The sequence below is a fragment of the Argentina silus genome (assembly GCF_951799395.1).
Source record: "Argentina silus genome assembly, chromosome: 1".
Classification (NCBI taxonomy): Eukaryota; Metazoa; Chordata; class Actinopteri; order Argentiniformes; family Argentinidae; genus Argentina; species Argentina silus.
In genome coordinates, this window is record NC_139655.1 from 19,098,305 (window position 1) to 19,111,081 (window position 12,777).

The 12,777-nt window shown below is 45.0% G+C and overlaps 1 protein-coding gene across 1 annotated transcript in view; it reads left to right on the forward strand.

Moving 5' to 3' along the window:
• Nucleotides 1-2,946: 2,946 nt before the first annotated feature.
• The window catches only part of ank2b (ankyrin 2b, neuronal), a gene marked incomplete at its 5' end in the record, with an annotated part of 76,082 nt that continues 66,251 nt past the window's right edge, over nucleotides 2,947-12,777 (forward strand). The window contains one exon of the mRNA XM_083671401.1: nucleotides 2,947-3,075. Within this exon, the coding sequence (XP_083527527.1) occupies nucleotides 2,947-3,075 (129 nt within the window). The remainder of the gene's footprint in view (nucleotides 3,076-12,777) is intronic.

Here is a 12,777-nt window from a genome sequence, read left to right on the forward strand (position 1 = left end):
TGTAGCAGGCAGTGTTGCAGGTGTTCACATCACTAACCCTACATATCAACCAGCATTCCTCTAGTATTATCTTATGAATGCAACATTGAAGGCAATGGTTCCTGCTTTCTAATCCTTTCTCTTTCAAACCACTAACATGACAAGCATCATTTTCAGCACCATGGACAGGGCTTAGTATTTAACGATACAGACATTTAAGTGTGGGGTCATTCAGAAGCCAGCAGCATGATTTGGAATACAAATACAAACCGCTGTCCATGGACATAGTGGTTCTGCAAGAGGAGACAAACTCATTGTCATACCTCATCATAAGCAAGCATTGGCAGTCCTACTGTAGTTCACATTCTTGCAACATCTTGACAGGATTTTGATAGTTATGCTGCCATAGATTTTTACACATCAGGTAGGAGGGATGTGCTTGTTGCTATGCAGTGCTACACAGAGGGATTCTGTGTGAAATCTCACTGTTCCTCCCAGTGCCTCTTGTTGCTGAGGACAGAATAACTATGGATGAAGGAGCTATTTTCACAGACCCACAGAATAACTGAAAATATTACCTCTGAGCTTGATTTTGTATCCCTTCAACATGTCAATCCCTCAATACGCATTGTCATATTGTGGTGTGAATTGTAGTATATTGTGTATTGTTATTACTCTACTTTTGTATTCCTATGCTTGTATTTCACTGCACTGTTGAGAGGTAGCTTGTAATAAGCATTTCAGCTGTATCCTGTGCATATGACTTAGATTTGATTTGATTTGAATTTAGACATTTCATAGTCTCTTTGCACACCTATGATCTTGCAAGTGAGAATCATTTGATAGTGTGTTGACATTCTCTGAATGCTGGGGCGTTGTAGTCTTGAGTTGAGAATGATCATACTGTACATGCAACCCTCTCCCTCCCTTTCCTATAGCAGCTTATAAGAACACTATACTACAGTACATTGCATGATGGGAGTTGTAGTTAAACAGGTGCAAGGGCGTGTGATGGTGAGATTCAGAGCAGACGCTTTTGATGAATCTCTGACATTCCAATGATTACCCTTCTCTCTGTGATTCTCTTCTCTTTCCCCTCCAATCTCTTCTCTGGTCTTCTCTCCTTTCTCTAACCCTGTCCAGAAACAATGGACAAGTCGGACCTACTACCATGCTGTTAATACCTATCCAACCCTTTCAGGTCTATAGCTACTACCATGCTACTCATACTTATCCAATCCATTCAGGTCTACAGTGTCCAGGGCGGAGGGGTGCAGTGGTTGCTTTATTGACCCTATTGACATGGTTATTGACTAACCCTACATTCCCTCACTGTCACTGAGAGGAGAGGAGAGGAGAGGAGAGGAGAGGAGAGGAGAGGAGAGGAGAGGAGGAGGGACGGCTGATTTAGTACACACATGAGACTGAACAGATCCGGGATGAGGGGGGGCAGGGGGTAGGTGTAGATTCCTCTCTTTCCCATGTTTGTTTCTTCTATGCTTTTACTCTCTCTCCATTCCATCTGGCTCTCCTCTCCCTTTCCATTTCTATGTCTATCTTTATCTCCCCATCCATCTCCCTCTCTGACCCCCCTCTCCCTCTCTTTTTATTTCATTGTGTTGAAGCAAACACACAGGACGGCTCCAGAAACTGCTCACCCCAGTGTATTACCCCCTCTCTCTCTCTCTCTCTCTCTCTCTCTCTCTCTCTCTCTCTCTCTCTCTCTCTCTCTCTCTGTGAGTAGTGTTGGGTGTGAGGGGGATGTAAGGGTTGATGCCAGAGAGTGTATTAGTGAAGTACAGTATTAGGTCCAGCTGGGGCACAGACACAATATGTCCACCACTGTTGCTCCTTTCCAGTCAACAAACACACACACACACACACACACACACACACACACACACACACACACACACACACACACACACACACACACACACACACACACACACACACACACACACATGGCCAGCTGAATGTATACAAACATATACACATGTGTGGGGCAATCTACAGCCCAATATAATCATGTGTTGAATCTACATCTACTACTTTAAATAATAATGAAATCCTTTTATTTCATAAACCCACACACTCCAATATTAGACATAATAACATGTGTTAGTCTCTTTTATCATGGTCATGGCTCTAGGCTAAAGGGATGTATGTGTGACACAGAAAATAAAGAATCTGCTGTGCTGTGTGTGTGTGCTCGAGCTGTGAAATCTGTAGCAGTAGCTCCCAGTCATCAAGGCAGACTGCACCATTTTCCTTCAATGCAGGGGAGGGTAAGGGATTGGAGGGAGATTTTCTCTATCCTCTGTCTACCTCCCTCTCGGTTTGGAGCATGTGGTTTCTTCCTCCTTCTACCCAAAGGACAGTGAGCTGTGCTTTCAGCTAACGTAGGCCCCTCCCTCACCCTCTCACCCTCCCTCCCACCCGTTGTGTGATTAGTGGGGAAGTCTTGTATTTGGGATGACTGACAGACAGATCCCAAACCTGAAGATTCCCAGTATCTGCTACCTCTGTAGGTACAGGGGGAGGGGATGATCTCTCTCTCTCTCTCTCTCTCTCTCTCTTTCTCTCTCTCTCTTTCTCTCTGTCACTCTCTCTGTCACTCACAGCTTACCTCTGGTGGTGTGTATCAGACCCACCCCCTCCTCTCTCTCTCTCTCTCTCTCTCTCTCCCTCTACCCACACACACTCTACCAACCTCAGTTGCAGTTTTCCAGGGAGTGGGGAGCTAGGGTTCTCATTCTCTCTTTCGCGCTTTCTGCCTGTCCCCCTCCTCTGCCTTTTCGCAGAGTCGTGGGAGCAGACGGCTCACGCCTGCCCTTGGCGGAAAGTCACCCGCTGGGAATCTATTCGTTAACCCTTCATTGGCTCTGATCTTTTGGGGCTTCTAAAGAGGTTTTGGGTGAGATATTTTCCCTCTCGTGTTGAAGTGAGAGCTAGGACAGAGCAGCCATGGCTCACGCCGCGGCCCATATTAAGAAGTCCAGGGTGGAAATGGAGCCGGCTCCTGATCTGAAGGCGCTTGAGAAAGCCCGGGAGAGGAAGAGGCGCTCCCGTGAACGAGCCGAGCGCAAACGCAAGGTATGAGGAAGATAGAATACACGATCCTTTATCGTCATCTTAATCACCATCTCACCCCCCTGCCCATACATCACACCTCCATGATCACTCCTCCCATCCTGGTCACGACCACATACCTGGTTGCTCACCTCAACACAATACCATCTGCATTACCCAGGTCTGAGGGATACCTTGGCCATCCTCCATCTGCCATCTCTCTGTCATTCTCCTACTGTACCATCACCATCATCACGGTCTCAACCACCATGACTACAACGCAGGGATGAGGAGACACCCATCATCTACCTGCCATCGCTCCGGCAGATGCTGGGTCTTCTAATCACTAGAGCCCCCTTGATCTCGCCTTGCAGATTACTGATAAACTAGTGGTATTATAGTAGTGGTATTATATTCTCTCTCTCTCTCTGCTGTCCAAAAACTGCCCACTCCACCAACCAATACCACCACCAACCATCAACAGTGGCACTAGTGGTCTACAGTCCTGTTCACTCACCCTTCTCTGTCACCCTGTCAGTCAGTCATCAATCACACACCAGACACTCTGTCTCCATCCCCAGTCAGACTCAAGTCAGACTCCCCACCTCCATGCCCAGAAAAGTTCCCTAGAACGGGCATCATTCCCTGGAACGCCTCTCTTTCTCAGTGTACCTGTGCTGAAGTCTCCTCTGGTGCAGTGCCTGGCTACGCAGTAACTTGACTCTACACCATAGACTGCCAGATCCATGGATGCAGTGTCTGTGCACTGCACCACTTTATAGCTCCCCTTCAAATACTCACACTGGTTTTTGTGCCTATCACTGCGCTGGTTCATGGTTGCGCTGCCTGAATGTTGAGGTGATCCATGATCACTGTGTGTTGTCATAGTTTGTGTTGTCATAGTTTCATGACCACTACTCTCCATCCGTTGAGAGGTGAGATACTGTGCCCTGGCACAGTATGCCAGCTCCAGGTATTGTGGTGCCACTGGGAGTATTAATTATGGTGACACACCTGACTACAGGTGTAAATTGAGTGTTGAGATGAGTGCGTGTGTGAGGGCCTCTGGTGTTTGGCACATACACAAATTAAACAGTATAGGAAATTAAATCTTAAATGACGGGATATATTTCTCATTACCCCACATGACATGTATTGTATACACCTTGTATTGAGCTTGCATATCATAAACAATAGTTTTCATAAAGTACGACTGTGTGTGTTCATTGATGCATTATCATATTTGGTGCCAAGTATATTTTTAGAAGTGAACATACTGTACCTCAGTCCTCAACATTGCTGTAGTGTGCGTGGGTAGTTATTCCATCTGCCTCTTGTGATTTTGCCAAAAGAATAAAAAGAACAGCATCACTGATACTCAAAGAATACCCCCAGAATACTTAAATATTTTAAACAGTGAAATATTTTAGACTTGCTGTATTCTCATTCAATCTGCACACATTAAAAGAGTTTTTAGAGCTGCTTAACCTATTGTTGTTTTATTGCCTGTCCCCTCCAATGCTGTTGTTTCTTTTTTGTTCCACTGAGGAGATTATCACTGGGATTATTGGTCTACTCTGAGAGGACTGTTACTCTAATGGCAGATGTGGCCAACACAGTACAATTATTAGATTCAATTTGGCCAAACGTCTGCCAAGCCAGGGGCAAACCTCCACACCCAGGCTTATCGCCAGCAATGATCTATTATGCCAAAACAATTGACCATACAAGATAGCAAAGTAGTTATGTTGTAGGCTGGCCATCATTATCTCCGTAATCAGTACCGATTTCCTCTTTAATGTTTTAAGGGCACAGCGTTTCTCATATGCACCGGCCTTTTCTCAGTTGTTAGAAACACAATTCCTCGCATCCTCTCCTCCATCCTCCACTCGTGTCCTGCTGAAAATATCACAGGGAGAAAACAAACAAGGAGAGGAATCAAGGAGAGTGAAAGCGGACATGACGGTTCGAGGAAACAAGTTTGAGCTGTTCCTCGCACGATTCTCTTCCCCGTGGGAAGGTCTGGTTTTCGTGTTAATAGCCAAGTTGTTTACTTGAAGGGCAGCGAGGCATCCATTGTAACTTCCTTGTAGCAGCTGCTCTGGTCGCATCAACACCCGACACAACCACTCTGTGCTTGCGCGACACGACCGCTCTGTGCGAGCGACCACACCCCAGACGCGCTGCTCCAAGCGCAGGAGAGAGTGCTTGACAGTTGTCAGGTGCTTTTGAAAGTTACCGGATTAACCTCTGCTGCGCATTTGGTCATTCTGTGGATGACCGCACTGGAAATGGAGACAACATGCATTATAATTCTGAGATGTTATCACTGGCTGTTCTAGTTACCTTGGCGACGAGAGAGCTTGAAGAAGGTGATCTGAACTTTGTTGGCATCTAATAAAAGCCTTTATTTAGGCCAAGAATTTGCATTACCTCAGGCTACTGTAGTTCAAGCACATTTGGGGAAACAGCAATGGACTCCAGTATGATTTTCAGCTGAAGTATACAGCTTCAGATCAATATTCCTGGGGTTGTGTCACAGCAGTGAGGGAGAACAGGAGAAGAGGAGGCTAGTAGTAGCAGGTGTATTCTCTGCACTGCGGACAGTGGGGATCTCTCTCTCCCTCTCTCTCTCTCTCTCTCTCTCTCTCTCTCTCTCTCTCTCTCTCTATCTATCCCCCTGTCTCTTTATCTCCCCCCACAAACATGTCGCTCAGGAAATGACTGATTTCGCATGCATCACCAATCTCTAACAGACCTTCCTCTCTCAATGGAATAGCCTAATAGTCTCACCTCCGTCTGTGTTGTCAATATTACAAACAGATGCCAGATGCGATTGTTAAAGAGAGAGTTTCATTTCGTTAATGAAACTGTTTCATGTTTGTGTGTTCTAGCCGTTATTTAATGTAGACAAAATGGCCTGTATCTATTTCATGGTCAGTGTGTCATGGTCCAATGGACATGCCCCTCTGTCCTGTCAGAGTCTGGTGATGGTGACTGACACTGTCACAGACCTGGTCCCCTCTCGCTTCAGCCTGGTGCAGTAGTCGACATGTGCTGAAATTGCATCTCTGAGGGCTTAACTGAAGTCAACAGCAGCCTTTCCAACAGGGACGCAGTGAAAAACATCCTGTGTCTCCCATCTGTGTGTTTTGGCCGGAAGGCCTATTCCTCTGACCATACTGACAGTGCAGCATCCTGTGCACGTGTGACCTGTACCGTACAGTGTTACCGTGGCAGGGAGCACTATTTGTGATTCGTGACATCAGTATTTTGACTCAGTATTAGTTCCTCATGATATGAGTTTGCACATTCCCTCACTGTATCTGCTTACAATGAGTTATCCACTGCTGCAGAGCAGAACTGACGCACCCCTCTTCAAACACACAAACACACAGGACGGACAAGTGAGGCTCCAGAAACTGCTCACCCCAGTGTATTCCCCTCTCTCTCTCTCTCTCTCTCTCTCTCTCTCTCTCTCTCTCTCTCTCTCTCTCTCTCTCTCTCTCTCTCTCTCCAGTTCTCCCTGCATCTGCAATACTGGTTGCCACTCATGCGTGAAATACTGTATGAAAACGCATTAAGCCTTTTATCTGAGAAGAGGGGAAGAGGGACATTTTGCTTCACTCTCCAGCCTCCATGCCTGTGCTATACATTATGTTACTCTCTGTCATGTACACTTACAGTACAGTTTATAGAATCTGTGAGTAATTCACCTGTGTTACGGTTTGGTACTGTATCAAGGGAGACAGGGACAGTACGGCACCCCAGCGGTACCCCAGCGGAAGTCACCTTATCCTGGGCAGAAGGACCAGACTGTGGCCCATGAGGAAGGATGAGAGATGTCCTTGGTAAAAGTTGTGCAGATGAATAATTGAACGTTGTGTCTCTCTGCCTCACTCCTCTTAGACAGAGACTCATACTGTAAACACAGATTAGATTCCCTTGTGATGCATTGCTAAACGGTGGTCCTCAACCAAGGACGAGCACTTTTCTATGTGCGGCACATACACACACACACACACACACACACACACACACACACACACACAGACACACACACACACACACACACACATACACACACACACACACACACACACACACACACACACACACACACACACACACACACACACACACACACACATACAGACAGACGCAGACATATACTGCTGCATGTGTTGCAGAAAGGAAATCTATATCTGTTGAGAAAATATACTAGTAACAGTTTGCGGGGAGGTGTTACCTTGACTACCAAGAGACCACTTTGCTGAGGATTATTTTCCATGCTATCCAGTTGACATGTTTATTCTCATGCTGATATGCAATTATAGCCCGGCAGAGTCACAGAACTGCTTAGAGTTGCTAAGTGAAATTGATAGCATAATTATAGTACATTAATTTTCCCCAATTTAAGTTTTATTGGGGGCTAGCAGACCTGTAACACACTCACTATGTCTGGGAGCTGCCACCCACAACTCAGACATAGTGAGTGTGTTACAGGTCTTTCATTTGGGTTGGTTCAGATGCGCCAACACGTACACTACATTATTTAACTGCTCCACTGGCAGACTCTCTTATCCATTTGTACATTTAATCTGGGGTTGCAGTTGGAAGCTTTTTTGACCTAATGTAGGGTGAATGAAAGGGTACAGAATTATAATCTAAGCTATGCTCCCACTCTACATCCTGCTCTCTCCTCTCTTTAGACTTTTTAGATTAGTGTACCGTACAGTATGTTATACTGTTTACTGTATGTACAATGTGTCCCTGTATTTACAAGTATGGTATGCCATGAACATTTGTTATATGCCTCTGTATTATTCTCCAATCCCTATCAGTAAATGGAAATGTTATGCCCTATCAGTAAATGGAAATGTACTTATTTAAAAAAAAAAAAAAAAACATTTTCTGAATGTAGTATTATCCATGAGCATACAATTGGTTAATGGATGTACTGTATCTCTTGTTTGGCACTAAACTAGGATTGGAGAAATCCAGGATTACAGTCTAATCTCGTTGCTATGGCACTATAGGAGCCAGCTCAGGACCAACACGAATCAAATGACCATTGTAACTCATGGGGAATCATTGTAGAGTATGTCACAGACTTCGATTGTGCTCATTTGCCCTTTCAGAATCTTAGGTGAAAAAGAACACACTGTACTGTCAGTCTAGTTCAGAATGGACTTGCATCGCCATAGCCAGATTTGAATGTGTGTTATGAACCACTATTATATATGCATCATGTAGCTCAATTACACTACAGTAGTGTATGGATCTTCCAAAGGAGCTTAACTACAGGATATTTCTCCAATACATCCACCTCATTCGGTGTCAGTCCCAGAACCACCATCTCATTACAAAAATGTCCTTAGCAAATGTGTGTTTGGACCTTTTTCTATTGCACCACTGTAATGAGATACCCTCCTCTAAATAGGTCTACGCAAACAACAGGAACTGTTAGAAGGGCGTACAGTACTGTAACGTGTGTCTGTGTCTACAGTATATGTCTTGCTTCAACGTAGTGTGGTTTCAGAATGTTTGAGAGGTAGGGTGGGATCATGAACGCATGCATCAATGTAGCAAAGGGAGGAATGGATGGAGGGATGGAAGGATGGAGGGATGGAAGGATGGAGGGATGGAAGGATGGAGGGATGCTGTGGTGGTGAGAGAACCTAGAGAGATTCATGAGCAGGGCGTTAATTTGATTTCAGTGGTAGAGCCCAAAATATGGGGTCAGAACCACGGGAAGAGGGAGCTAGCTCAGAAATGTGTGATATTGCTGTTACTACCAGCCAGCAAGGTGGTGTGTGTGTTTACATGTCTGTGTCCATATTATTTGCATATCTCCTTCAGGCCCAACAAGAGATCAAATCAAATAGGGGACTGAGGTAGTGACAGTTGAGCGGGGGAGGGGGCAATTTAGGAGTGTTAGTGCAGGAGTCTTGATGCACCGCTACTGCTTCATACAGGTGTGCTTCATACAGTAACAGTCATGTGGTTGAGATATATTTCTAGCAGCATCTCAGCACACAGTAGTGTCTCTCTGCTCCACTGTGTTTTATAAGGAGTCCTGATGATGTCTAAGAGATTAAGAGTCTCACTCTTAATCTCCAGTGGCCAGGTCCCATGAGTAATAGTACAGTATGGTGAATCATTGCCAAATAAAGGGGCAAATGGCTGGACTGGGACCGTGTTGCTCTGCCACCATAATCTCCAGAGATTAGAGAGAATGCATAGATAGGCTTGTTAATGGTTGTCTCGTGCGATGTGGAAATGCTAGTGACTTTAGCTTGGCCACCATATTGGCCACTCTTCTCTGGCCCAATTCTCTATCCTTCTGTATCTGTGTGTTTTGGCTGTCAACTGATGGTGAAACTGTGGCCAAAACCAGATGAGTGACCATAGATGAACATCTGGTTTGGTTTCAGAGTGGTAGAGGCTGCAGTAGGGGGGTTGATTGAGCAGGGTCTTGGTAAAGAGGGGGGTTTGAACCACTGAACCAAATTGACCCTAAATCCCCAACATCTGGCCAAGCCCCGACCAGCCAGACTGGCTACAATCTGGCCACTGTGGAAACATTAGTACTATATGTTAAGCCATGGTATGTTGGAACAGAACATAGGTCAGCAAATGTGCTGGGTGTGATTGTCAGTCTGTGTGTTTACTTTGTGTCAGTAATTCAAACGTTGAACCATTTTAGGATCATTAAAATAAATTGTGCCTGTCAAGGCCATTTGAGAAGAAAGAATGTATGAACAACCCTGACCCAACTGTTTGTGTTTCCATGGCAACATGGCCTCCAACTTCTATTATTCATTTGATTTTACAGTCTTTAGCAATTACATTATGCAATCCTGAGGATGGCTATAGTGTTGTGCTATAGCTTTGTAGAGTCAGGGGAGGGGAGGAGATGTCAAGTGTGTCTGTGTGCTGCTAAAATATACAGCATAGCCATGTGGAAATACCACACACAACATGTTAAATATTGTGTCGTAGTATCCCCTTTGGGTGTCTGATTGTGACCCCACCCCCCGATCCCCCATCTGAGTGTCCCCAGTTTGACATGTCTTGATCTGTGCGCTCAGTGGCCTGACTGGTCCATTGGGAATTCTAATTGTGTTCGCTTACACAATGCCCTTCGGAAGGCTCAAATGACAGTATGTTTTTTCCTGTGCTGGCCCTTCACAACCCAACCCCTTGTCTCTTAATGCAGATTAAATTGGGTGATAAGACTCATGGCTGTATGCCCTGTTTTAACCAGTCCTCTGTCTGTCAGTAAACCATCAGATGACTAGAAGGCTTTGGTTCATGTAATATAGTACAGTGGCAGATACACATTCCCCCACAGCAGAACAAAAATCTGCAACCAGGCCATATGGTTAACCACTGATTAAAGGGGTTTGTTGTCTGCTCTACCCATAGGATTACACATTCATTTTGGTTGTAGCGTAGGGAAATTGAAACAGCATCTCTTTGAGATGAAGCACCAGTGGTCGCTGGCTGTGTGGGGATGGGGGGTTTACATTATACATTATTCGGTGGGGGGAGGGGTGCTAACCGGGGCAGGGGGGCACTAAGTGATTGAGTTGGAGTCGAGGGGAGGTTGGATCCTGTCTCCAGATATGCTTAGGGGCAGTCTAGCCCCCCTATCCACATGTTAACATGGGTTCCCAATGGATGGCCTAATTGGATGACTTTTCTGGCAGACGATGCAGGCATGGGAAGCTTAGAGATGCAATTCAAGTAGACATGAGTGAATTATCTGTGGATAAGGTTAATGAAACTAACTGATTGTTATTCGATTACTTGCTATTTCCAATGGAAGGCTCAGTAGTCAACCTCAGTTGTATCTTAACTGTGGTGATAGGTCTAACCTATATTGAAGTGTGTGTGTGTGTGTGTGTGTGTGTGTGTGTGTGTGTGTGTGTGTGTGTGTGTGTGTGTGTGTGTGTGTGTGTGTGTGTGTGTGTGTGTGTGTAGGGGGTGCTGGGCAATTGAATATATCCCTACAACCCTCTAAGTCTGATCATGTTTAAATAGAGAGACTGTAAGGTGACTCTTCTTACCTTACACCAGTAGCAGCAGATATCTGGCAGCCAGTGCAGGCTCATCATTTACCTTTTGAAGACGATCACATGATCATATGACAACCCACTGGTGTCTTCACATGTGTCTCTGCCACTCACTCCCCTCAAGAACCTGATACTGAATGAAACTAAGCAGTCTGAAACTGTGTCCATCCACAACAGTGTTGTTAAGCTGTTTGTACGGTCCCACAGAGACTACAGAAATGTATGGAGCTCAGACAGAAGAGTGCCATCGGTTGGTTGTAGTTTAGATGAAAATAAGGCAAGATAGAGTACTTTAGTTTTACTGTGCCAGAGGTAATGGGATTATCACAGAGGTAGAATGATAAAGTTGTTTTATACAGATATAATACAAATACAAGATGAAACAACCTCCCTTAAGGTTTGTTAGCTTACCAGTCTGCTGGATATGTTAAAACTGGTTTAATTGCCCTCTTCAGATATGTGCACAGTACAATGCTTGAGTCTGATTGACCAAGGTTTGAGTAAGAGGTCTGAAAGTACTTCATTTACCCTTAATTTATTCATTCATTCTTAGAGAATAGTTTCCCTTATTTTGTTTCTCTCTGTGCTGGTTGTGTGGCTCTTTACAATGATGTTTGTTTACTCCCTACGCTAACATATTCCATTGAATGAGAAATATTTGGCTCATATTTTGGAACAGTAATGGCATTGTAAGGACAGCTACAATACCAGGTCACATGTTCAGTCCTCTAAAGAGAATAGGGACATTTTACCTCTATGATGATACCATCACAGACATTACTGAAACATTTTACTCACACATACACACACACACACACACACACACACACACAGCCTCTCAGCTGAGATCAACCACCGTTGAGGTCTGGGGGTGAATGAATTGCATATCATTAACCTTAAAGATCAATCCAGTAAAAAGGTCTTTCCAGCTTTAATTCGCTGCCTAGCTCCACCCAATCAATACTCATTGCTGTGGGCTACATTGAGAGGACTACATTCACAGTAGTTACACAATGCTGCGTTTTCATGAATTACATCTTTACATAAGGTCTGATAACCAGTCTTAAGTTTTCTTCTTCACAATTCCATTACCTGTTTGTAAAATTGGAATTTAATGGAAATACTTATGTTCGTACAGTGCAGCACACTATTCTATTCACAGTATTCCTAATATGGATTGTACTACTACTGTACCCCTGCTGAGCGTCCTCCAACTGGACACGTGGAGAGAGAACCTGATATAACCTCTTTCCAGCTCCGTCAAGACATTAAGATTCATTTACAAGTACCTCCATGCTCTAAAACGTCACGGGCCTTTTTGAGTGATAACAAACACCCCTAGTCGCCTGGGGTAAACCTGCCTCCGACCTCCATGAGATGGCATTCCAGAGCAGTTGAGCTACTGTGCCCCCCTTCCTGCACCCCCACCCCCCCAGCCTTCTCTGTTTTGGCATGCCACCCTCACACCATACAGACCACCTCGTTTCCATGCATAGCTCGGCTGGTGGGTGTAAAAATAGTCAGAAGGGGGGACTTTGCACTGGAGGTTGAATTGTCAATGAGAGAGTGTTAGCGCTTTGTGGTGGTAGTAGACAGTGCTCCCGGGCAGTAGAGGGTGCACAGGACGGCTGGAGAGGCTGACAGG